At 39.0% G+C, this 27,556-nt stretch overlaps 1 protein-coding gene across 3 annotated transcripts in view; it reads right to left on the reverse strand.

Moving 5' to 3' along the window:
• Positions 1-4,366: 4,366 nt before the first annotated feature.
• Positions 4,367-27,556, reverse strand: part of zmp:0000001167 (protein phosphatase 1 regulatory subunit 12A) — a 69,728-nt gene continuing 46,538 nt past the window's right edge. Inside the window, exons 11-26 of one of the 3 annotated variants that reach the window (XR_010011473.1) lie at positions 23,512-23,597; positions 23,315-23,404; positions 21,605-21,694; positions 21,433-21,522; positions 18,507-18,597; positions 16,905-17,021; positions 16,165-16,261; positions 11,985-12,070; positions 11,633-11,689; positions 10,021-10,043; positions 9,871-9,934; positions 8,768-8,872; positions 8,595-8,645; positions 7,062-7,112; positions 6,090-6,354; positions 5,278-5,365 (exon numbers count right to left, since the gene is read on the reverse strand). Coding sequence is in view for 1 of the 3 variants with exons in the window: in XM_062993377.1 (XP_062849447.1) it covers positions 5,279-5,365; positions 7,062-7,112; positions 8,595-8,645; positions 8,768-8,872; positions 9,871-9,934; positions 10,021-10,043; positions 11,633-11,689; positions 11,985-12,070; positions 16,165-16,261; positions 16,905-17,021; positions 18,507-18,597; positions 21,433-21,522; positions 21,605-21,694; positions 23,315-23,404; positions 23,512-23,597 (1,185 nt within the window). In the remaining 2 variants the exon portion in view is untranslated. Of the gene's footprint in view, positions 5,366-6,089; positions 6,355-7,061; positions 7,113-8,594; positions 8,646-8,767; positions 8,873-9,870; positions 9,935-10,020; positions 10,044-11,632; positions 11,690-11,984; positions 12,071-16,164; positions 16,262-16,904; positions 17,022-18,506; positions 18,598-21,432; positions 21,523-21,604; positions 21,695-23,314; positions 23,405-23,511; positions 23,598-27,556 lie in introns of all 3 variants that reach the window. The other 2 variants (XR_010011474.1, XM_062993377.1) reach the window with 2 other exon arrangements.

Raw genomic sequence — 27,556 nt, forward strand, 5'->3', positions numbered from 1 at the left:
TCTTTCATGAGTTATTTACAAGCTTCTCTTTGTTTACAGCCATTGACATGTCGCAGAGGTTAACACGTGAGGAGCGGATAGAAATTGTGTTGATGTCTGGTGAACGCAGTACCCGGGTCATTGCAGCAGATTTCAATGCAAGACACCCTACGAGACCACCGATCTCCCATGCTACAGTTAGCAAACTGCTTGCCAAGTTTCATGAAACTGGTTCAGTGTTGGATTTGCCAAAATGTGGACGCATGAAAACTGTCACTAATGAAGAAACATCAGTGGCTGTCCTAGCTTCATTCAGCAAGAGCCCACAGCGTAGCACTCGCCGCATGTCACTGGAGAGTGGCATCAGTCGAACATCCCTTCGGCGAATATTAGCTACTCACAAATGGCACCCTTACAAACTCCAGCTGCTGCAGCATCTCAATGAGGATGACCCAGATCGGCGCACTGAATTTGCAGAATAAGCAAAACAAAAATTGGAACAGGACCCTCAGTTTACACAGAACATTTTGTTCAGTGATGAGGCAAACTTTTTATGTGAATGGTGAAGTTAACAAACAAAACCACCGCTATTGGTCTGACACTAACCCACATTGGATAGATCCCTCCAAGACTGTTGGAACACAAAAATTGATGGTATGGTGTGGTATATGGGGTACAAAGATAGTGGGGCCATTCTTCATCAATGGAAACCTCAAGGCCACTGGATATTTGAAATTGCTACATGATGATGTGTTTCCCTCTTTATGCACTGAAGCTGGCACGTTCCCTGAGTTTTTCCAGCAAGATGGTGCACCACCACATTATGGGTGTCCGGTCAGAGCATTCCTAGATGAACAGTTTCCTGGAAAGTGGATTGGTCGTCGTGGGCCAGTTGAATGGCCCCCCAAGGTCTCCCGATCTGACCCCCTTAGACTTTTATCTTTGGGGTCATCTGAAGGCAATTGTCTATGCTGTGAAGATACGAGATGTGCAGCACCTGAAACTACGGATACTGGAAGCCTGTGCTAGCATTTCTTCTGCAGTGTTGCTATCAGTGTGTGAAGAGTGGGAGAAGAGGGTTGCATTGACAATGGGCAGCACTTTGAACACATTTTATAAGTGGTCAGAAACTTGTAAATAACTCATGAAAGAATAAAGTTACGTTAAAACCAAGCACACCATTGTTTTTCTTGTGAAATTCTCAATAAGTTTGATGTGTCACATGACCCTCTTCCCATTGAAAAAACTAAAGTTGGATCCAAAATGGCCGACTTCAAAATGGCCGCCATGGTCACCAACCATCTTGAAAAGTTTTCCCCCTCCCATATACTAATGTGCCACAAACAGGAAGTTAATATCACCAACCATTCCCATTTTATTTAGGTGTATCCATATAAATGGCCCACCCTGTAGAACTACAAAGTGGTTTTATATGGTAAGTGGAGCTGATAAAATGGACAGTGAATGTAGAAACAAGGATGTTATGGCTGACCAGTGTATATTAACATAATATATTCAAACATTTAATATAATAAACATTTAAACAAACACAAATCTAAGCAAATAAAGCCTTCATACCTTACTATATCATTTGTGTTGGAATTTGAAGGTTTAGATTAAAGAACGCCCTGTGTTGTTGCTAGAACTAATGGTCGGCCAGCTATAAGAGGGAGGGCCAAGGCAATAGAAATTCTATGAGAGGCCAATTTGCTACCACTTACTTTATAAAGTAAACAAAGACAAGTGCTTTAAAATGACTACATAAAAAGGTCTTGCATTTTGTAGGAGCTTTTATGTTGATGTGTGCTGGTTGCATTTCTATGGCTGAACTCTCAACTCTTCATCTTTGTTTCTCAACTTTGCAGTATTTTGGAAGAGGGCACTATGATGGAAATCAATTTTATCAAATATAATACATGATATAAGGGGCATTGAGGATAAAGTTATACTGTCACAAATAAATACTAAATACTTTTTTTACTTAAAATTATAAAGCCATTTCAGCTGATGTAGGAGGTCCTGGGTTCGATCCCTAGGTGGGGTGTTCCGGGTCTTTTCTGTGTGGAGTTTGCATGTTCTCCCCGTGTCTGCGTGGGTTTCCTCCGGGTGCTCCGGCTTCATCCCACAGTCCAAAGACATCGAAGTGAGGTGAATTGGAGACACTCAATTGTCCCAAGACTGTGTTTGATATAACCTTGTGTGAAGTGATGAACCTTGTGTAATGGGTTACTACCGTTCCTGTCATGAATGTAACCAAAAGTGTAAAACATAGCGTTAAAACCCTAATAAACAAACAAATAAACAAACAAACTGATGCCGATGTGCCAAGAGATTAAGTACAAAGTATTAAGAATGAATACAACTTTTTTTCTTGAAGTAAACTAGACTGTTTTCTCCTCACAGGAGGGGGTCCCAGAGCCATGATTTGCTACTAATATAAATAAAAGAAATGCTGGACCACTAAAACGTGTTGGTGACCACAGTGCTATTAAGAATCCATGCATCATCATGCTCCTCCACTAACAAACCTCTAGATGGGGTGAAAGCACACTTTGGCCCATCTTGGCTGCATGCCAGGGGTCGGAACTCCGAACCATGGGAAAAGAGCAGCCATGTCCTTATAAGGCTGCAATCGTCCCCTATGCTTTTTCTCTTATTGCTCTCTTCCTCTCCAGTCCTCCCTCCCTCCCTCTTTTTCCTTCTCAGACCTTAAGAGATATTTACAGCAAGACCAGCTTGGCGTACCTTATTAGGAACTGCGCTTGCCGTCAACAGCTACATCGTGTCCTTGTAGGACAGTGGGCAGACTACCCATGTGAGTAAATAGGACAAACAGATGAGGGTATAAAGGATGAAAGTAGCACTCTCCCAAAGGTCATGCAATTCTCCAAGCATGTCTATTAATGTCCCTGTGCATGCAGAATCCATCTAGTGCAAAAGCTGGCCCAAGACGTCATTCATTTGGCAGCAACTGCAGATGAGACCAGAAGATGTGAATTTGGATAGCATTACAAGGTTTGCACAGTTTGTCCACATTCCACTTTGCATCCTCCTTTTATAAACACTCACTTGGTGAGTGAGGGTTAGATTAATTACTTCAGCTGTTTCTGCACACACAAATGACATCTGGTGGGAAGGCACATAGAAAATCACAGACAAATGGACAACTAACACTCAAACATCCAGTTTATTAAACATCTGCATTTGCTCTCCCAACAGTCTCCAAATTTAAGGTAGGGCTTTACAGACTTCAAAACATGACTGCTTGGATTCATTTCAATCAGTCAAAAACACTTTAGTGAAGTCAGGTACTAACATTAGGTAAAATGCCTGCTAACAGCTGTCCATGCAGTTCATCCAAAAGCTGTTTGATGGATTTGATGCTAAAACTCGGTTCAGGTGATCTTCCACAGCAACCTTTTTTTTTTTTCTTTTTTTTTTTGCAGAACTTGATTTGTGCACCTGTGCAACAATTTGGCAGAACTTCCTTTAATGTTGCCAAAGCTGGATTCACAGATTTATTCCATTTATTAAATTTATGTTCTACCATTAAGATCTGCCTAAACTAGAACTAAGTGCCTCAAAATTGGTAACCAGCCATCGTTTTCTACAGGCACTGTTTGTTTATTAGGATTTTAACGTCATGTTTTACACTTTGGTTACATTCATGACAGGAACGGTTCATCAGTTCACAAGGTTATATCGTACACAGTCCTGGACAATTTTGTATCTCCAATTAACCTCACTTGCATGTCTTTGGACTGTGGGAGGAAACCGGGGCTCCCGGAGGAAATCCATGCAGACACGGGGATAACATGCAAACTCCGCACAGAAAGGACCTGGACAGATTGCGACTTCTCGGTCCGGGTCAGCAGAACTTGCTGTAAGATAAGAAAAGGTTAAAACCCAGATGTATTGGTCAGGTTGGCAGATAAATACAAATAATCATTTCAGAGAATGTTTTTTTACTGTTTCAGAGTCCAGACACTTGGAAATGCCCATGGTGTTAGACTGTCTGGTCATGGAAAGCCAATCTTAGAAAGCATAGATGAACAGTTCTTGTGTTGATACCGCTTCCAGAGACAGTCTGAAACCTAGTTGAAAGAGTTTCAACCAAGGGTAACAAATTAGCCTACCTGGTCTGAAGTTTGGGTGGTTCACGACTGAGCTGTTGCTGCTCCTGAGCATTTCGATTTCCCAATAAAACTACTTACAGTTTACCCAGGGTGCTCTAACAGTTAAGAAATTTCACAAATTGAAGTGTTGTAATGATGGTCTTCTAAGACAGTGCCAGTGACAGACTCATTTGAGTGGGTCACATTTGACCATGTAGTATGTGGTAATAGAAGGAACTGCAAGAAATGCATTAAAATAATTAAGACTAAGCTAGAAACACACACAACTTTTTATTAAGTGCTGAAATTCATTTATATATATTAAAAAAGATGGGTATCAATATCACATTACACTTGATGTCATTACTGTTTTTAGGGTAATATTTGTCCATTTATATAATAAACAATGTTACCATCCTCGTCTCTGAGCAGGATGCAAACAAAACACATGGAAATAATAATTAATTCTTAACCTTTATAATTATATGTGTAGGAAAAATACACAATGCATAGCATGATTGGGTTGTGCACCACAGGAACGTTGGAGGTGTGCACGGGTCTGCACTGACACTGATGGTTTGTGTTGTGTGCTCCAGTGGCACTGGTCGTAGTGTTGTATAGCTGCGCTGTCAGGCAGTGCTGAATTGATATAACTTAGTGCTAGTTTAGGCAATTCAAATAAAATAAAAAACTATGTGGCTAGATCAGCTTTTTGCTGAGTGTGTTTTATGTGTGAAGTGTATGCAAAGTGCAAAAAATATTGCAGACACAAGATGCCTGAGAGGTGAGGAATGTGTATTGGTGTGGCACTCTGGTGTGAATATTGTACACAGTGCCTGTGTGTGTGTGTGTGTGTGTGTGTATGCCTGTAAAGTGTGTGCATGCCTATCTTTAAGTCCCAGTCTTCTGAAGGGGTTTATGGTGTGAATTTACTGAGGGTAACACACACATACACACACACACAGTTGAATGCTCGGGCATCAGGAGCAGACAGGTAGGTAACTGCAGTTGAACCAAACGGTGCACATCTAAAAAAGTGACATTCTTTGTCCTTCTTTTCTCGACCTCGTTCTCTCTCGCTCTGTCATTGCTGCTTCTTTGGCACAGAGTGTGGGGGAGGGGTGGATTGTCTCTTGTTCTACTTTTCCCGGTTCTCCCGCACATTCGCTTACTTGCGTTCTCGTCTATTTCGAGAGCTTACTGATCACTCGGATGAGTGCTCCATTTTCGTCCTTCAGCCTCTGGTTATCCGCTCTTAAATCCCCCAATACCTACGACAGACACAATCACACAAACACACACACTTTAAAATCTGTATGGTTTCAAGCCAACATGTAAAGTGACTGCATTCCTACTTCTATAAATTATGCTTTATGTATTTATACCAATCTGATTATTATTCTAAATTTTTCTTTGACACAGATTTTGACTTTAGTACTACATCAAACTCCCCCTCCTAATCTTGTCATTTCTAATTCCGTATTCCAATTACTTTTGCTGTATGCGCCACCCCAATGCTGAACCGGGAGAACTAAAGATTTGCACCCGCCCTCTCCGGTGTGTGAATTCACTGGCCGCTTTGCACCAAGCAGCGGTGGATTCTCACAGGCAGCAGTACTGTTCCTTCACTGTATTTACTGGTGCCTCTCAGTCAGACATCAGGAATTGTTGTACAAGCAAATGATAAGAAATCTTATCTGCCCTTGCCTCTTTTGAACTTGTGGGCTCGAACGCTCTGTAGAGGTTGGCTAGTGTATTAGAGTGCACATTGGTAATTTGTAATAATAGAAAAGGTCAGAGTTTTTTTATGTAAAAATCAACACACTTTAACATAAACAGCTAGCCCGTACCCTGTCTGAGCTTACCCCTTAAGTTCAATAATGGCTAAAGTACTAAAACTGTATTGCTGTCGAGGTCATGGGAGTTTTCACTGCTATTCGGATACACTGGCTGCAATGCAGAAATACAGTCAAGTCACATTAATATGATAACCACCGTGTGCAGCACGAACTGGGCTGGGAGTGACTCAGTAAGGTCCTGGTAGGTTGTCACAGGTATCTGGAGCCATGCTGACTGCAGTGCATCCCACAGCTGTTGAAGGGTGGATCCATAGAGAAAACACGACGATCAAGGTGGTCCCACAGATGCTCAATTTGGTTTAAGTCTGGGGAATTAGGGGGCCAGGGTAGTACGTGGAAATCTTGGTCATGCTCCTCCAACCAATGTAGGACATTTCTAGCCTGGTGACATGTCTCACTGTCTTGTGACAAATAGCAAAACATATTACTGTATTGCATGCACCTATTCATTGAGTTTCTTACACCAATTAACAGTAATTATTCCATATTTTGGAAGAAGATGGGAGAAAAAAATGGAACATATACCCATCTCCTGCTGCACCACAAAGCTTCTCCACAAACAGTGAAATAATAAGTTGTTTTACTTTAGTGAGTACTGCTATAAAGCGCCTGACCCAGAATAAGAAAAAATAGGGATTAGAATAGCCACAATGAAATGTATTGAAATGAGTGATTTCAATACATCAAAGAATCACTGATGATGGACCTCTTGGTTGCCAGCATGTTCTGCATGACTGACTAAATTATTCTGACACACAGACTGCAACATGTAATCATAGAATCATTGCCTCTTAGTAACCATGTCCAATAGTGTTCCCATAATGATACATGGAAACAACTAACAATAGTTCCAGTAATTAGCATACTTGGTATCCTTTGCAAGCCTAAGGGATCAGATTTTTAAATCCACACACATACATTAAACAACAAATGTGTAGATGTGCATTAGGCATGTAATCACTGGATGCAAAATGTCCAAAAATGCACCGCCGACCCAGTTATAATTGAGTATAAGCCAACATGCTTGCAGAGTCGACTATGAGGATGTCGTCACTGCATCACATCTTAATCTCAGACCTTATCTGTACTGTTAAAAAGATATACTTACCTTTAGCTCTTCTTCTAACTCAGTTGCACGTCTCTCCAACACTGTTCTTTCCTAAAAGATAAGATCAACAAGTCACACTCTTGCTCTCAAAAATAACACTTGGCTCCAGAGTGATGATATAGTAGATCAATCTTACATCGAAATCAAAGTCACTTATTGTAACTAAAATAACAAGCTTTGCAAAATAACAAGCAAGGATGGGTCTAGGCTCACAACTTTGTACCAAACTTCATGAGAACTGTCAATTGGTTAAAAAAAAATCTACTGTACAAAAAAGATTCTGGGAATCTAGATACATCTTAGTCCGTGTTGGACAAGGCTGGAAACCACTTTAGAATCTCCATCAAACACTCAGAGAGCAGTGCATGAGAAACGGTCATGCTACTGTGACAAATATAGCAACAAGGGTTCAGGAGTAAAAAACTGCTGCTACCTCCCACAGACCATCTCTGAATCAGAAAATAATGTTACGCAAAGAAAAAAACTATTCTTTGCAGATACGCAGCTGTGTTCTCTGGGCCCAGCTCATTTCAGATGGACTGAAGGACAGTGGAAGAATATCCAAAAATGCCTGTACATTTTATGTAATGCTTCTCAGTGGCAGGGACAGGGAGACTTCAAAGTAATAAGGGACGAATTAATGCAGCCAAATCCAGAAGCCTCCTTAAAGAAAACCTCCTCCAGAGAGGTGACACAAACTCAGACAGGGGCGACAAGACAATGACCCAAAGAATACAGCCAAAACACTGATGTGGCCCAGCCAAAGCCCATCCTTAAACCTAATCTAACATCTGTAGGAGGACTTTAAGATGGCAGCACACAGACGCTCACAATCCAGTTTGAGAGAGCCCAAGAGGACCTGCCATAAAAAAAATAGGATAAACTGCCCAAATTCAGGTGTACAAAAGCATGCAAATGTAATTGCTGCCAAAGGGGGCTGTTATATACTCATACTAGTGTAAGGAAACATTTACTGAGGAAGCACTTCTCTGAGTCACTCTGGATAAAAGTGCCTGCGAAATGATGCATCAGGCTATAGGTTATAGTTATGAAAAAGCTACATATTTAAAAAGCTTACATCCACTTAGCCAGATTTGTCAGGATTTGTCTGGACACAAGTGTACTTTGCTTACTTGCAGAATGAGCTGATTTTAAAAGATTTCTTTATGACTCACGGTTGGGAAATTTTAAAAGATGGTAGCATGTTGCAGTCACCTGTATGTCAATAAAATATTAGACAGGATTGACACGCCTTTCATAATCTAACCACATACCACAAATTACTGAGCAGTGCTCTTAGATTTCGTGGTCTGTATTTTTTTTATTTTTCGAAGGTAGCAGAAGACTCAGCACATAAACTAATAACTGATGGGGTTTAATTTAATTTTTTTTTTGGTAAATTTAGATGTTTCAATGTTTGATTAAACACATGCAATTACAGGTTACTTTTTTTTTTTTTTTTTACAAGAATGCCAATTATTTTTGGAGCTGACCGAACAAAGAGTAATGTGAGGAGAAGTTAAACAAACACACCTTTTTCTCCAATTCCAACAAAGCAGTGCAGTCACTGAATCTTTCCTGTCGCTGAAACACACACACACACACACACACACACACACACACACACACTTACTTTGTGGTAACATCTTACATAATAGAGCATGACAATGTGTATTATGTTGTGTATATTAGTGCCGGATCTGTACCTGGGTTGCTTTTTCCAGCTCCAATCTGGTCATAGATACATTCCTCAGTGTGTCCTGTAGTTGAGCCTGCAGCTGAGTGTTCTCCCTGGATAACCTCTCAAAAAGCTAACACACACACACACACACACACACACACAATAAACAAATGAAATTTATAGCCTTTTACATTTTTTATTAAGAACATAAGGTATCAATTTTAACACTTCCAGAACTTTGCAGAAAATATCAATGCACATGGAAAAAAACATGGGCAAAATATTTTATTTATTTATTTATTAGGATTTTAACATCATGTTTTACACACTTTTGTTATATTCATGACAATACAGGTCATTACTGGTTACTCAAGATTCATCAGTTCAAGTCTTTAATGTCAAACACAGTCATGGACAATTTTGTATCTCCAATTCACCTCACCTGCATGAATTTGGACTGTGGAAGGAAACCTGCGCAGATACTGTTAGAACATGCAAACTCCAAGAGAGTGTATTTAATATTTTCCATAATGATATTGTTAGATTATTCAGTGGAATTAAAAAAATGTATTTTTGTATTTTGAAAAATTGCCCTGGAACACATAGTTAAGTTATAGGAACTTACTGGTGCAGCTGTCCTTTTAATTTTTGCTTGGTCTCTTTTCATGTGTTGTTTCATTTATTTTTTTTACCACACGCACAATACGCAAAAGACCCTAGCCAAATTAAATATTTTATTAGCTTAAAGTAAAAAAAAGTAAACAAATCCAAAACAATACTTTTGCATTAAACTACACAAAATCAGCTCAATGTAGATCTTTATATCTTTTGTATTAAAAAATCTATAATATTTTAAAACTTCCTCTTGTAAAACAACTGAATGCTTAGCCGATAGTTTTTGTATGCGGCCAAGAAGGTTTAGCTTGCACAGAAATTGTGCACTGTCCTACTGTGCAGCAATGGTTGCATTAAATGGGTATTCGCACCCAGAAATCTTACCTGTGACCTTATTACAGAATGTATGTAGGAATGTAAGTAGGTAAAACATCAAGATCAGAAGCATTTTGGATACAAGTGAAAACCCTACTGTACATTTCTGACATGCAAAAACACACCACTAGAAGCTACCTTTTTATAATCCTTAGTCTCGGATCCCCCAGGCATGACATAGTCATTAAAGGCTGGATTAGACCTGAGAGACAAGCAAAATAAGAGACAGACCAATTATGGAAAATACATAGCTATTTACTTAAATAAACCCTAAGGTCAGAGACATACCTGATGCTTGTGTGCCTGTTTGTCTGTATAAGGTGAGGGTGATAAAAAGACAAACAGACAGACAAAGAGAGAGAGAAATGATATTTAAGGAAAAAAATCTTAACACATATGCAAAACAGTGGGGAACAAAAAAATCCCCAGACATTTACGGGTATTACGGGTTATATGGTTCACTCGGTTTCATGCAAATTTAAACACAACTTAGACCTAGCCTAAAACAGTGGTATAAACACACAGTTTGTTTCAGATTGATTTTGTTGTAAGCTGGATGCATGTATTATTAACACAACGCACTCCTGTTGTGTTAAGCCTGTTGTTTTCTCAAGCCAGATTTGCACAGTGTGATTTCAGTACCATCTTATACCCTCATTAGTTGTCACACTATAGGAGAATGGAAAATAAAATGTAATTTTATTTGACACACTGTAATATCATGTGTATTCGGTGTCAGATTAAGCAATCAGATTCTGTAACAACAGACCAGCTATTAAACAATTACATCCTGCTGTCACTCACAAAATCACCACTGAGACCAATGTCATTCACGGCTGTGTAAAACATGACAACATGGAATGTCTATGTGTTTTGGTAAAAACTAATGTGAGTAATCAAGCTGGTGTTTTAAATGATCAATTGTTGAAACAATACAACAAAGTCACAGTGTTTATTTGAGTTTTGCCAGAATTTTTCATTGGCTGTCTTTAGTCACAGCAGCACTAAATTAATCAGCCAGCAGTGAGCATGTGATATTGCAATCCAATGTCACTTCTCTAATATAAAAAACAGCACTTTAGATGCTCCAATACTAACAAAAATATAAAGACGCTTCTTTTCTTTTTTTTTTGCAAGAAATGAATCTGTCGTTACAGTACAACTACTCTGCAGCGATTAGTAAATGGTGAAGAGATTAAAATTGACATTTTAAGATATAATTTTCAATGTAAAGTTAAACTACCTGGGCTTTGAGGTAAGATCATGTGGCCTGAGATAACATTAATGGTAAAAGGACCAGAAAAAGAACCAAGTCCATTTTATGCCCCTTTTACACTGCATGGTACCATATGGTATGGTAAATTTTTAAATCCAAGTGACCTTCTTGAGAAGGGATCGAAGCTGCTACTGGAGTGAGATTGTATGAGCGGCACATTTAAAACCCAACTGTGATAGTTTTTCTGGAAACAACATTAAAAAATCTAGAAATGACTACAGACAATTAAGAAGCACAACAACTGAAACAGGGCAAAGCAAAAATCGTCCTGTTGTTGCTAATGCTATTGTTTACAGTTACCGCAAAGTATTTGCTCTCAGTGACCGGCGAAGAATGTGTCACAGCCTCAGCAAACTCCTCCTGCTTTCATGAGTACCATTGCACAATAAGAAACGCACAACAGCTTATTAGGTAGGATAGTTTTGGATTTGACCGTGCACTGGAGTATACTTTAGATTTTGGATTGTACCGTGTAATGGAAAATTGGAAACAGAGTCTCCTTCGAATTGTGAATTAAGAAATGAGGTCGGTTACTAAAACTAAAACATTACTATGTTTAAAAACACCCTATGTGCTCTGGTGCTTCTGTTTTTTAAACCAATTCTGACTGCTAAAAGGCCAAACCTGTGGGTCCAGCCCACTGCTGCTCTCCTCCCCTGCAGTTGGCTCGTTATCTTCACCCTGTATACACACACAGACATAGAGAAATCATAGTTGATTAAACCTCAGTCTGGCCACTCATTTACATTTTAGACATTTAGCAGACACTTATCTAAAGCGTCTTACAGTTGTGTCAGTATGCAGTCTAAGCAATTGAAGGTTAAGGGCGTTGCTGAAGAGTCCAACAGTGGCAGCCTGGAAGTGGTGAGACTTGAACCGGCAACCTTCTGATTACTAGTGCAGTACCTTAAACGCTAGGCTACAACTGCCCCTCAAGACCTATATCAGTAGTAGTACCCATTCTTAACCTGCTCACCTCTCCTGCTCTTTCTCTTCTCCGAGCTCTCGCTCTCCTCCTCTCCCTCGCCCTCTCTTCAATGTCAGCAATGCTGTCCTCTGCATCTACCACACAGAGTAGAACAGGCATAAGAAACAGATATGTAATATTTTTGCAGTGGAACTCAAGCCAACAAAAATAATTTAGTTACTAAAACATCTGCACACTGTAATATGTAAACAGAAATCTTAAACTAAAAGTACAACTAAACAGCTACACATACTAACTTCTAAGGTACAGATGCAAACTTCTCTTAACCAATACTTGACCATCTGGAACAAGATGCAAAGTATCCACATCAAATTTGTAAAAGGAAAAACCGATACAAACAGAACACCATGTGTGAAATTTACCATGAAGTCAGACTCCATAGCGCATATCAATTTCCTCATTCATTACTGAAATAATATAGATACATAAAAGTATCTGTTTCAATTAGAATCGTGTATGGCTGGCATATGTGCACTGAAGGTGGGTGAGGCAGCTTTTCTTTATACAGCTGCCAACAGTTTGAAAAGAATTTAAATGCCATTCTTAACTGACAGCATCATTCAAACAACGGCTTTGTCGCTGGCTTTGTCATTGTTATCTAATGATAACAAAAATGAAAGTAACTTGCCACATCCATCAGGGGAATGTAAGTTTGATCCCTTATGAAGCTACAGCCATCCATAGCCAGGAGTTTTAAAGAGATAAAATCTTCAAAGAATTCAATAACTCCTTGCTCTAACAGTCGAAAAAACTATCTGATTAAAGAAATTACTTTAAATTGCATATTTAAAAAAACAACACAGTTAACAGTCTTCTTTAGCCATGTGAATTTGCTCAGCAGTGATTCATGTACAGCTGTTCATGCACATGTTATACAGACTAGCAGTAGGTTTTGAGATCAGTAGTATTATGTAGGGGTTGGAAAAATTGTGAAATGGCAGTATTAACAAAATATCCTGCTTGTTTTGTCTGTTCATTTGCTGTATTGATCAACTAATAAAGACTTCTAGCTATGCAGACACATGAAATGTAATTTTTCTACAAATATGAATTACTGAAGCATAGTCAGAAGTTCTTGTTTCAGAAGAGATTGACTGAGAAAAAAATTGAATAAGACAAAATATATAAATACATATATTTGTGGCTCTGTAAGTAAGATGCCTAAAAGGCTCTGTGGCTGGCTTTAAGGCAAAATGGGTAAAATAATCTGTGAAATAATTAATATCATTTTAGCTTTCATTTTATTTTTAAAGAAAAAATATACATACAAATATATATATATATATATATACAGTATATATATATATATATATATATATATATATATATATATATATATATATATACAGGGGTTGGACAAAATAACTGAAACACCTGGTTTTAGACCACAATAATTTATTAGTATGGTGTAGGGCCTCCTTTTGCGGCCAATACAGCGTCAATTCGTCTTGGAAATGACATATACAAGTCCTGCACAGTGGTCAGAGGGATTTTAAGCCATTCTTCTTGCAGGATAGTGGCCAGGTCACTACGTGATGCTGGTGGAGGAAAACGTTTCCTGACTCGCTTCTCCAAAACACCCCAAAGTGGCTCAATAATATTTAGATCTGGTGACTGTGCAGGCCATGGGAGATGTTCAACTTCACTTTCATGTTCATCAAACCAATCTTTCACCAGTCTTGCTGTGTGTATTGGTGCATTGTCATCCTGATACACGGCACCACCATTGGATGCACATGGTCCTCCAGAATGGTTCGGTAGTCCTTGGCAGTGACGCGCCCATCTAGCACAAGTATTGGGCCAAGGGAATGCCATGATATGGCAGCCCAAACCATCACTGATCCACCCCCATGCTTCACTCTGGGCATGCAACAGTCTGGGTGGTACGCTTCTTTGGGGCTTCTCCACACCGTAACTCTCCCGGATGTGGGGAAAACAGTAAAGGTGGACTCATCAGAGAACAATACATGTTTCACATTGTCCACAGCCCAAGATTTGCGCTCCTTGCACCATTGAAACCGACGTTTGGCATTGGCGCGAGTGACCAAAGGTTTGGCTATAGCAGCCCGGCCGTGTATATTGACCCTGTGGAGCTCCCGACGGACAGTTCTGGTGGAAACAGGAGAGTTGAGGTGCACATTTAATTCTGCCGTGATTTGGGCAGCCGTGGTTTTATGTTTTTTGGATACAATCCGGGTTAGCACCCGAACATCCCTTTCAGACAGCTTCCTCTTGCGTCCACAGTTAATCCTGTTGGATGTGGTTTGTCCTTCTTGGTGGTATGCTGACATTACCCTGGATACCATGGCTCTTGATACATCACAAAGACTTGCTGTCTTGGTCACAGATGCGCCAGCAAGACGTGCACCAACAATTTGTCCTCTTTTGAACTCTGGTATGTCACCCATAATGTTGTGTGCATTGCAATATTTTGAGCAAAACTGTGCTCTTACCCTGCTAATTGAACCTTCACACTCTGCTCTTACTGGTGCAATGTGCAATTAATGAAGATTGGCCATATATATATATATATATATATATATACATACACATATACACATACATATACAGGGGTTGGACAAAATAACTGAAACACCTGTCATATATATATATACACACACAGTGAGGAAAATAAGTATTTGATCCCCTGCTGATTTTGTAAGTTTACCCCATTACAAAGACTTGAACAGTCTATAATTTTTATGGAAGGTTTATTTTAACAGAGAGAGACAGAATATCAACAAAAAATCCAGAAAAAAAACATTAAATAAAAGTTATAAATTAATTTGTATTTAATTAAGGGAAATAAGTATTTGATCCCCTACCAACCAGCAAGAATTCTGACCCCCATAGACCGGTTATGTGCCCATGAGGCACACAAATTAGTCCTGTCCCTGTATAAAAGACTCCTGTCACAGAATCAGTTTCTTCCGTTCAAATCTCTCGACCACCATGGGCAAGACCAAAGAGCTATCAAAGGACGTCAGGGACAAGATTGTAGACCTGCACAAGGCTGGAATGGGCTACAAGACCATCAGCAAGAAGCTTGGTGAGAAAGAGACCACTGTTGGTGCGATCATTCGAAAATGGAAGAAATACAAGATCACAGTCAATCGCCCTCACTCTGGAGCTCCATGCAAGATCTCACCTGGTGGGGTAAGAATGATTCTGAGAAAGGTGAGGTCAGTCCAGAATTACACGGGAGGAGCTTGTCAATGATCTCAAGGGAGCTGGGAGCAGAGACCCCAAGAACACCATCCCCACTGGGCATTTCTCTGCCTCCAAACACGGCGAGTGGAGTTGATGCCAAAGAGCTCAATTTTGGTCTCATCTGACCATATCACATTCTCCCAAGCTTTCTCTGAATCATTCAGGTGTTCATTGGCAATCCATTACGGCGAAGTGTGTTACTAATGGTTTTCTTGGTGACTGTGCTCCCAGCTCCCTTGACATCATTGACAAGCTCCTCCCGTGTAATTCTGGGCTGACCTCACCTTTCTCAGAATCATTCCAGAGCGAGGGTGATTGACTGTGATCTTGTATTTCTTCCATTTTCGAATTATCGCACCAACAGTGGTCTCTTTCTCACCAAGCTTCTTGCTGATGGTCTTGTAGCCCATTCCAGCCTTGTGCAGGTCTACAATCTTGTCCCTGGCGTCCTTTGATAGCTCTTTGGTCTTGCCCATGGTGGTCGAGAGATTTGAACGGAAGAAACTGATTCTGTGACAGGAGTCTTTTATACAGGGACAGGACTAATTTGTGTGCCTCATGTGCACATAACCGGTCTGTGGGGGTCAGAATTCTTGCTGGTTGGTAGGGGATCAAATACTTATTTCCCTTAATTAAATACAAATTAATTTATAACTTTTATTTAATGTTTTTTTTCTGGATTTTTTGTTGATATTCTGTCTCTCTCTGTTAAAATAAACCTTCCATAAAAATTATAGACTGTTCAAGTCTTTGTAAGGGGGTAAACTTACAAAATCAGCAGGGGATCAAATACTTATTTCCCCCACTGTACAAATTGAATAGTTGCAATTTCACAATTTCTATTTTGTAGTGTTACATTTAGCCACGTGAAATGTTTTTTTTTTTTTTTTAAAACAAACATTTTAAACAATTAAAATGTCCTTGTGTAGAATAAAAAGGCAAACATTCTAAAAGTCACCTCTTCTGTCAGCAGGGCGCGGGGCACCAGGAGGGTGAGTGAGTCCTAGCAGATCCGACTTTTGCAGGTTTGCAATACGAGACCTCCAACTTACCTCCTAAACACACACACACAGGCCCACAAATAAAAAATAAAACAAACACAATTTACTGGAATAATGAATTTTGAATTATGTAATAATAACTGGTCAGACTCCATAGTTTGTTTATTTTTAAAGTATGAATAATTTAGCTCATCCTCTACAGAACAATCTTCTCCACATTTAAAAGCACTGTTTAAAAATAACTGTTTTTTGTTGCATTTAATAAATTACATTTAGAAACATAATACCTGATAAGAGTATAATGTTTGTACATGCCCCGTTTTATTACCTATGTGTTTAATTTAGAAATAATTCTATATTAAACACATTAAAGTACACTAACATTTACAGTAAATGGCTGTATTTGCTTTAGTGACCATGAGCTCAAACAGTCTACAATCATAATCTAGGTAAAACAATGTTAAAACGATTGCAATCAGTTGGAAATAGTGGATCACTCTGGTCATGCGGCATGTAACATTTTCCTAGCTGATTCACTGACTCATTTTATGCTGTAACTGTTAGTGTTGGCTGACACACTAACAATCATGCATGTTGCTCTGATTACGATTCTACAGTATATTGAATATGGAAATGAAGGTGATGCAAGTGAACATGCACGGAACAATCTCATGTCTTCAGTCTCAACCTTTCTCACCCCTTCCTCTCCCTTCTTCTGCTTCCCTTCTTTTTCCTCCTCCTCTTTCTTCTCCTTTTCTTTGTTTTCTGTCTTTATCGTCTTCTCTGCTTCTTGAAGATCGGTAAGTGTAACACCCTGGAGACGAAGAAACAAAGACATCATATCATGTTTTGTTGAAAATAAAAAAGTATTGCCCTTTTGGTAAAATGACCACCATTAGAAACAATGTTTGAAACTGTTTACATTTTATATTTTAACATTAGTCTCGGTGTTTAGATATGAACTGCTTTTTCTGCTTCTTTCCGAACTTGCAATAGCACCTCTGATCTCTATTGGTTTCAAGTCAGTACTTTCCCTTGACCCCTCTAAAGCTTAATAAAACTTAAAAGCTTGTCATCACTTTTACTTAGTATAATGTCCTAAAATTATAATGTTGAATTTAACCCTTGTGTCTAAAAAGTTCTCATTTGATTTTATTTTTAGACAAGGACTGATGTTTTACTTGGTAGACTGTAATGTTTTACTTAATAAACCTTGCAAGATTGATATATTCTAATAACTCTTCTATATAGAGTTTAGATACATTTTCTGGCATTGTCCAATTCTGTGGCATATTGTTACTTTTAAAGTAAGGTTACTACATGGCTTTGATTAGATAAGATCAGGTTTAAGGTGAGCAAGTTTTATCTTTCACAGAGCAAATTAAAATGTGTATAGCTGCATTAAGCTGCAAAAGATCATGGTCATGATATTGGGATGCATCGAGTGACTTGCAAATGTGTGAAGATACCATTAATGCAAAGGTGTATATTTGATTTTAGAGAGACTGCTGCTACCCTTGGTTATTTTAACACCACAATGCCAGGCCTCATTTTGTACATGCTACAAAAGCATGGCTTTATAAACACAGGGTGTGTATGCTTGACTGGCCTGCCTGCAGTCCAGATCTGTCTCCTAAAGAAAATATATGGCACAGCATGAAGAGGAGAATCAGACAACTGTGATCACTGACTGTTGAGCAACTGAGGTCTCATATTAAGCAAGAATGGACAAAAATTCCACTTGCAAAACTGCAACATTTTAGTGTCCTCAGTTCCCAAACCATTCTCATTAATAGGAAAGGTGATGGAACACAGGGGTACATGCCTGTGTCCCAACTTATTTGAAGTGTGTTGCAGACATCAAATTCTATTCTCTATGCAAGAGAATTAACATCACATTGTTCTTTTTATTGCATTTTACATGTCCCAACTTTTCTGGAAATGGGGTTTGTTAAACTAGTTTATTAAATTATAAACATGCAAAAGCAATGAGGGAAGACTTTTTAATGTTATTTCATCTGTTGTAAACCTTGCAGTATTATTTGGCACAGTTTACAAGTTATATATAGGTCTAAAGAGTTAATAATACTTAATAATACTAAAAAACTTGTTTCAGACTGTTGTCTTGTTGCAGGATATAGCTACTTTTATTTTTTCCTATTTAGAGCTTTTTTGCTTTTTGCAGATCATTGCTTTTCATATTTCTCAATTTCAAATCCAAAGCAAGCTGCTCACATCAGGTAAATACACTGTAATATATTTCATTTAAAATTGGTGGATTAGTTAAAGGCAGACTGACCTGAGTGGAGCGTCTAGACTGCCGTGCAATTCTGGAACGGGCCTTCCTTTGAGCTTCAGCCTCTTCATCACGCACCGGTGTAAGGTATGACCTACACAGACATGAATGAGTGTCTGTCTGTCTGCCATAGTTGAAAATACTCACACTTCTTTCACAAAATGCACCACTTCTCCCAGAAAACTGTTACAATTACAAATGCTTTGTGTATAGATAGTATAGCATGTGTGTATATTGTGTGTATATGGGTGCAAGACGAATAGGGTGTTCCAAGTACCAAAAAAATAAAATGGTTAAATTGTATAATTTTTTCATTTAATATTGTGCACAAATGTGTCACCTATGTAAAAATGTTTTTTTTTTTTCTCAGCATTTGGCTTATTTGATAGTTTTAGTGTTGTTGACACACAACAAGGGCACAAAAATGTCATTCAGTGCAACGACTAATTTATGACAAAATACACACACAAGGAACAATCTTAGCCATTTCAAATTTATAAGTTTAGTATATCTCTTACAAAAGATTTAAAACCTCGGAAGAAACTGTACTTACCCTGTTTTGAATTTTCTGTGCATTGTTTGTACTCTAATGCGTCTTGGGATTTTGTTTATTTGTATACAAGACGTTTTTGCTACACATTCTATTCTATTCGAAACCCAATCAAACTCCGTTTTCTATGAAGCAGGCCTGGATTCTCTTGCATTCACATGAAAAAAATATATAATAATTACTTATTACAGTTATTTTAAGCAAATGTTTTTGTTGCACTGTATGATGATTTTATGCTGCACTGAATGACATACTCCAAATTATCCTGTTACATCAGAATAATCATGACTTAATTTGTTTTTAAGTTCTTTATTGATTAAAGTAGCAGTAGTAGAATGAAAATATGCCACACCAGTGGCAAGTATGTGTTATAATATTACTACATCATGAGTTTGCATGTTCTCCCCGTGTCTGCATGGGTTTACTCCGGGAGCTCCGGTTTCCTCCCACAGTCCAAAAACATGCAAGTGAGGTGAATTGGACACACTAAATTGTCCATGACTGTGTTTGATAAAGCTAATGAACCTTGTGTGAAGATAAAGTACCGTTTCCTGTCATGAATGTAACCGAAAGTGTAAAACATGATGTTAAAATCCTAATAAACAAACTACATCATGAAAAAAGTAAGGCAATCAAAAACATAAACTTTATTCTGAAATAAAACAAGAAACTTGCATAAAAGTGATGTAACATAAGATCATTTGAAGTCCTGTCATAGCATGAAAAAATGGTTGCTGTTAAAGCATTTCAATATATTCATAAAGCATTTTAATATTAAAACATAGCTAATGAAGCCCTCATAACAACTTGTAAGGCACCAGAACAGTGTGGAAGTGTGGAATTTGTGTCATAACACGTGAAAAAGTTGCTGCAGTAAATCTAAATTCATTCAGCAGTGAAAACCATTTGAAGTCACATTTTATTTTTTGTTGTTAACCTTGAGGTTCTTGCTGTACATGGCTTTAGTTCTGCGATTATGATTTTGACATCAGACTTAAGGTAGTACATTTCATCAGGTGGATTTGGCCACACAAAGGAATTTCTGTTTCAATTTTGCTTTAAAAAATAATTTTAAAACATTATAAAGTCAGTATAACAATGTCATTGTCAATTTAGTGCAACAGCGAAATTCTGTTGCGCTGAATGACTGTTGTTGTACTGAATGACAGAAATTTTACTTTAGCACATTTTACAGTTATCCCAGTGGTTAGCAAAAGCTAACATTGACCTTAACTTAGACATTTCTACCCCTATTCACATTTAAATGTTAATAACCTTGTTTGTTTACAAGAGTAACCGTAATATTACGTTTTCTGTGTTGTACTGCATGACACTCAGTTTTGTTCTTTAATGTACTGTGTCAGTAAAAAAATATTATCAAATAATATTAAAATGCATTGACCTCGTGTGTGTGCTGAAGGGTCCCGAGGAGTCTTCTTTTGTTGTTATAATTGGTCACATGACTGCAGTAGCTTGATTGCATATTAAAATAAGGCTTTTTATTAACGTTGTACTGAATGACAACTGAAGATTGGGAAAATGGGGACTGAAAGTATCCTGAATATTATTAATATTAAAAAACACATCTGATTGAATATTATTTAATATGTCACACATGACATTTGTACAATTATGCCAAAGCAGTAAATTTTAAGTTTTACTTAAGATTAATTAGTTTTTTCTTAATGTTTTATTACTTAAAGAGGTAGGGGGACCGTTGCACTGAATGACATTTTGGGGGTTTCAAGGGTTATTTTTTCAAAAATCATACATTTTCCGTAAAAATTACTTTAGGTTTCAGTAAAGATGTACAAATGGAGTAGATTGAAGGTATATCCACTTATATTAATATAATTGTATATTATTTATCAAGTGGGGACACTAAAAAGTTACGTCTCGTCTTTGACCCATATACAAGGGCTGTGGTAGCTCAGTGGTTAAAGTACTAGACTAGTAGTCAGGTGGTCACTGGTTTGAGCCCCACTACACTAAGACGCCACTGTTGGGCCCCTGAGCAAGGCTTTTAACCCTCAGTTGTCTAAATTGTATTAGGACACAACTGGGAGTCACAAGTCTGCCATTTGGCATACATGTAATTGTACTACAATAAGGCAAATTGTACTGCAGAGGTTGACAATGATTAGGGCAGTGGCAGCAAGCCCCACCACTACCAGGCTGCCATGACTGTGCCCTTGAGCATTTTATGTAAAAGAACGTACATACACACACACACAGCATTTAGTCACATTGGTAAATATTGCTAACACAATATTACTGGGAACCAGGGTTCGAATTCCCTGCAGTGCTATTGAGCTATGTCGGGCCTGGAACTTATCTCTAGCAAACCCAATAAAACTACACATACACTCAAACAATTACCTGCGTCTCTGCTTTGTTTCCTGCTCAGCAGTTGTCAAAGCTGTTGTTGTAGAGTATGGTTCCTTCTTTTCTGACTGGTCCTGAACTAATCTGTAACACAGAATACACAGTTGGTATACTGCAGTATGCATATAAAACACTCATGTGCATCCATATGCACTTAAACACACACCTCTGAGCCACTATGCTGTTGAGGCGACCAAGACCAGAGGTTCCCTGAGAGGTCACTGAGGGGTCATCGAGTTTCTTTCCATATGATGAGCTGCAGTAACACACACATATAATATTAAAAATTCTGTTCCAACTCTAATAAATCTCATTTTAGTATTTCACTTCGGGACCAAGTTTCCTATTCAGATAGGGCCTAATATTCTATATTCTACAGCAAATGAGATGTGATTGAAAAAACTGAACCCAACATGCGCCATATGGCTAAATGTATGTGGACCCCTTTCATTTATTGCATTTGTGTGCTTTATCTACACCTACTGTTAAGAAAGATCTCAAATTAATTATATGACACATTTTATGTCTTCAACTTTGTAGCAAGATTTAGGGGAAGGCCCTTTCCTATTTCAGCATGACTGTGCCCAGTGCACAAAGCAAGGTCCATAAAGACTTGGTTTCTGTGTGGAGCAACCCCAGTGGACTGCAGAGAGCTCTGACCTCAACCCCACTGAACATGTTAAGGATAAATCAAAAAGTTAAAGCCAACAAGCATATGGTATATGGTCAGGTGTCCACATACACTTGGTCATATAGTGTCTTTAATATTTGAATATCATAGATTGGCTGAGATGTTACAAAAATGTCTATCTGATACAAACTCTCTCAAAGTAAACACATTTATCTTAGCAGCAACTCATGCAAATTGTAAAAGCTGTAATGGCAGTGTACTTTAAAATATTTGTGTTGAGTGTTCCTGTCAATGATCTGAGCTGTGATACCAATCCAGCAGATTGGGCAGTATGGGGTAAGGTAGAATGTGTCACAACACACAGTGCATCAAACCTGTGGCCAAAGTGCCCATGCTTACTCCAGCCCCCCATCAAAAGCTCCTACAATGGGCATGCAGATATAAGAACTAAATATTAGAGCAATGGATGAAGGCTGACTGGTAAGATTACAATTTTCTGTGGAAAAGTTGACAACAGTATGCACTGTATGCACAAACCACATCGCAATGCACAGGAGTCAAGTGACCTGCTAATAACTTCCTTGGTTCCAGATAGCACAGGACTCTTTTAGATGTCTTGTGGAGTCCATGTCATGGCAGGGCAGAGCTGTTAACAGTATATTAGGCAGGTGGTCTGAATATTCTGGATTCACATCACCTGAGAAAAACTGTAGATGACTTTAACTGCACCTTACGTTTTAATATCTGCTGTCTGTATTTCAAAATATGTTTAATTTCACTTATCATTTACTCAGTACCATGTACTGACCAACATTACTATTGTCTTTGGTCCCGCCCCCCTCAGTTTCTTTAGATTAGAAGTGTCTCTTGCATTTATTTATCTGCACTGTCTACATTGTATTGCTCCCTGGTCCTAGAGGAATGTTGTTTTGTTTCAATATGTACTTGTATATAGCTGAATTAACAATAAGGCCTCTCTTGAACTCGAACTCTTGAACTATGACCATTTTTATTACTATTTTTAAAAGGGCTACTGCACCACAAAAGTCATTTGATGTTTTTTTTTTTTCCTTTTTCTTTCCATTACGCAATACCACAGCCATTCTGTTCATACATACATACATACTTACCAGAATCTTGTTAGAAGTGACACTTATATTTAGAATTCTGAGAATGGTCTGGCAGCATTTTTTGCCACAAAAACGACCCATAAAGCATTTATGTTCTCTGCATGTGTGCACTAACCTGCGAAGTAAATAGGGGTTCTGGCTAGTCGAATCGCTTCCTGGCTGGCTGTTCAGTCTGCGTGTGTACGAGGAGCTCCGGCTCAACCAGCTACACTCAGACAGAACACAAATTAAAAATGAGCTTCTGATACTCTGTACTTATGTACACTGTACTAATGACAATATATGAATACATCAGACATCACACACACACACCTGCTGGGGTTGTCTGAAGTGCTGCTGTTTTCGATGCTGAACAGGCGTCTGGACGGGGTGGGCTGCACTCGGGCTAACCTGGGCTCCTGCACAAAGCACGCAAACAAATTAAAAACCAGAGTATAAAAAGCATAAGGAAGCCATAAACATGTGCATGTCATTTCTGTTTATTGTGAGCACAGCACAATACAAAGCAGATGAACAGATGAACTCTTGGCTTTAATGAATCATGGAATAAACTGGTAAAATCACATTCAGAAAATTGCTGCAGAATGGATTATCAGATCTTTCCAGTTCATCATACAGTATTGTCAGTGTCCAAGCCTGTGCTTGTTAAGACACATTCTGTCCGCTGTTCCACTCCCAGAACACCAGCAGTATTGTAATGGGTAAAATGACAACTGCTGTTTTGGGGTCAGCTTTGTAATGCATTTAAGCAGAACACAAATGGTTTGATTCATTGTAGCCCTTTCTGCAAACATGTAATTCACGGTCAACAGTGTGGGCATGTGTCGGGCAAATGCATATGCCTCATATGCAAATAGGATTAAGAGAGTAGAGAAAGAATTCCAGCTAATAATACTGTGCACTTCAGCAGCACTTCGTAACAGACCATGCCTACTGTCAAAAATACAGTAAATAAAGAGCAAAATGAGTTGTCAGCAGGGGAGCAATACTGTAAGAGTTATACAAGGAATGGCCAAATTATTGAAAATATAATCATTTTAATGGGTTACATAGGGGTAGGACATTCCAGGAAGGAATAAAGCTGTTCCGGAGGCACTCAAATCAAATCAAAGTTTATTTGTCACATACACAGTCATACACAGTACAACTGGCAGTGAAATGCTTTTGTGACTGCTCGGCCACATTAGTAATTAGTACAAAATTGGACAAAAATATATTTATATTAAAAATATAAAAATGTTTTAAAAAATGTAGAAAATTAGAAATTTTTGAATTAAAAATTAAAATAGAAATTTAAAATATAATTTAAAAATTAAAAGCAATTTTAAGTGAAGCAAATGTGACAGAGTTGTGCAAGAACTGAACATAATACCTATGTTAATCAGCCATAACATTAAAACCACCTCCTTGTTTCTACACTCAGTGTCCATTTTATCAGCTCCACCATATAGAAGCACTTTGTAGTTCTACAATTACTGACTGTAGTCCATCTGTTTCTCTACATACCTTTTAGCCTGCTTTCACCCTGTTCTTCAATGGTTAGGACCCCCACAGGACCATGGTGGTGGTGTGTTAGTGTGTGTTGTGCTGGTATGAGTGGATCAGACTAGGGTTGGGCGGTATGACGGTATTACGGTATACCGCGGTATTAAAAAATGGTGACGGTATTTTTTAAACGTGAAGCGCCAAATTTCTGCTTCAGGTTTGTTTACCTTGAAAACTGAGACTTTAGGACATGCGCGCATCCGGGGTGGGAGGGGTAGGCGGTTGGAGCTCACTGATTGGCTGTGGGGTGCTCACTGGTGTAAGGTGATAACACAGAAAGACGAGTGAAGAGCCACACTGGCTAGCGTTAGCTGTGAGCTAACAAGCAGAAACTGAAAAACGGCTCGTCTTTTAATTTTTCAAAATCAACATTTTTTATCAGTTCAACCGGAAATGAACACAAGCGCGTGCATGCGCAGACATGTACTTATTTACTAAATATATCTTCAGTGTAAATCGAGCACGAGTGTTGAGAAAAAGGAGCAAACAGTAATAATAACGTTACGCCCAATCCGCTGTTCTGACTCTTGTCTGCCATAGATTTTCCTGCCTATGTAAGAACTATTTTTTCCTAAATAAAAGCGCTATATTAAGAAAAAAGAACGTCTCACCTGTCGTGTAATGTGAATTATAAAATATATTGTCTGGTGTGTAGGGAATAGATCGGATTTGTACCGTTTCCGTGCTCGTGTTTTGCACTGAGCTTGTGTGACATGTAAAGTAGCGTTCTCGTTAACCACTCAAATGTTTGGACTTTGAATTATTTTAACATTATTTTACATCACCGTCATCGCATCGCATGAACATTTACATTCATATTTTTTGTTACGGTATAGAACTTAATTCTGGATTACAGGCATAACTAATCGTACACATTCATACATGGTGTATGTATATATACAGGGGTTGGACAAAATAACTGAAACACCTGGTTTTAGACCACAATAATTTATTAGTATGGTGTAGGGCCTCCTTTTGCGGCCAATACAGCGTCAATTCGTCTTGGAAATGACATATACAAGTCCTGCACAGTGGTCAGAGGGATTTTAAGCCATTCTTCTTGCAGGATAGTGGCCAGGTCACTACGTGATGCTGGTGGAGGAAAACGTTTCCTGACTCGCTTCTCCAAAACACCCCAAAGTGGCTCAATAATATTTAGATCTGGTGACTGTGCAGGCCATGGGAGATGTTCAACTTCACTTTCATGTTCATCAAACCAATCTTTCACCAGTCTTGCTGTGTGTATTGGTGCATTGTCATCCTGATACACGGCACCACCATTGGATGCACATGGTCCTCCAGAATGGTTCGGTAGTCCTTGGCAGTGACGCGCCCATCTAGCACAAGTATTGGGCCAAGGGAATGCCATGATATGGCAGCCCAAACCATCACTGATCCACCCCCATGCTTCACTCTGGGCATGCAACAGTCTGGGTGGTACGCTTCTTTGGGGCTTCTCCACACCGTAACTCTCCCGGATGTGGGGAAAACAGTAAAGGTGGACTCATCAGAGAACAATACATGTTTCACATTGTCCACAGCCCAAGATTTGCGCTCCTTGCACCATTGAAACCGACGTTTGGCATTGGCACGAGTGACCAAAGGTTTGGCTATAGCAGCCCGGCCGTGTATATCGACCCTGTGGAGCTCCCGACGGACAGTTCTGGTGGAAACAGGAGAGTTGAGGTGCACATTTAATTCTGCCGTGATTTGGGCAGCCGTGGTTTTATGTTTTTTGGATACAATCCGGGTTAGCACCCGAACATCCCTTTCAGACAGCTTCCTCTTGCGTCCACAGTTAATCCTGTTGGATGTGGTTTGTCCTTCTTGGTGGTATGCTGACATTACCCTGGATACCGTGGCTCTTGATACATCACAAAGACTTGTTGTCTTGGTCACAGATGCGCCAGCAAGACGTGCACCAACAATTTGTCCTCTTTTGAACTCTGGTATGTCACCCATAATGTTGTGTGCATTGCAATATTTTGAGCAAAACTGTGCTCTTACCCTGCTAATTGAACCTTCACACTCTGCTCTTACTGGTGCAATGTGCAATTAATGAAGATTGGCCACCAGACTGGTCCAATTTAGCCATGAAACCTACCACACTAAAATGATTTAGATGTTTCAGTTATTTTGTCCAACCCCTGTATATATATATACTATATATATACAGTGTATCACAAAAGTGAGTACACCCCTCACATTTCTGCAAATATTTCATTATATCTTTTCATGGGACAACACTATAGACATGAAACTTGGATATAACTTAGAGTAGTCAGTGTACAGCTTGTATAGCAGTGTAGATTTACTGTCTTCTGAAAATAACTCAACACACAGCCATTAATGTCTAAATGGCTGGCAACATAAGTGAGTACACCCCACAGTGAACATGTCCAAATTGTGCCCAAAGTGTCAATATTTTGTGTGACCACCATTATTATCCAGCACTGCCTTAACCCTCCTGGGCATGGAATTCACCAGAGCTGCACAGGTTGCTACTGGAATCCTCTTCCACTCCTCCATGATGACATCACGGAGCTGGTGGATGTTAGACACCTTGAACTCCTCCACCTTCCACTTGAGGATGTGCCACAGGTGCTCAATTGGGTTTAGTCCATCACCTTCACCTTCAGCTTCCTCAGCAAGGCAGTTGTCATCTTGGAGGTTGTGTTTGGGGTCGTTATCCTGTTGGAAAACTGCCATGAGGCCCAGTTTTCGAAGGGAGGGGATCATGCTCTGTTTCAGAATGTCACAGTACATGTTGGAATTCATGTTTCCCTCAATGAACTGCAGCTCCCCAGTGCCA

Source organism: Trichomycterus rosablanca, chromosome 1 (genome assembly GCF_030014385.1).
Source record: "Trichomycterus rosablanca isolate fTriRos1 chromosome 1, fTriRos1.hap1, whole genome shotgun sequence".
NCBI classification, from domain to species: Eukaryota; Metazoa; Chordata; class Actinopteri; order Siluriformes; family Trichomycteridae; genus Trichomycterus; species Trichomycterus rosablanca.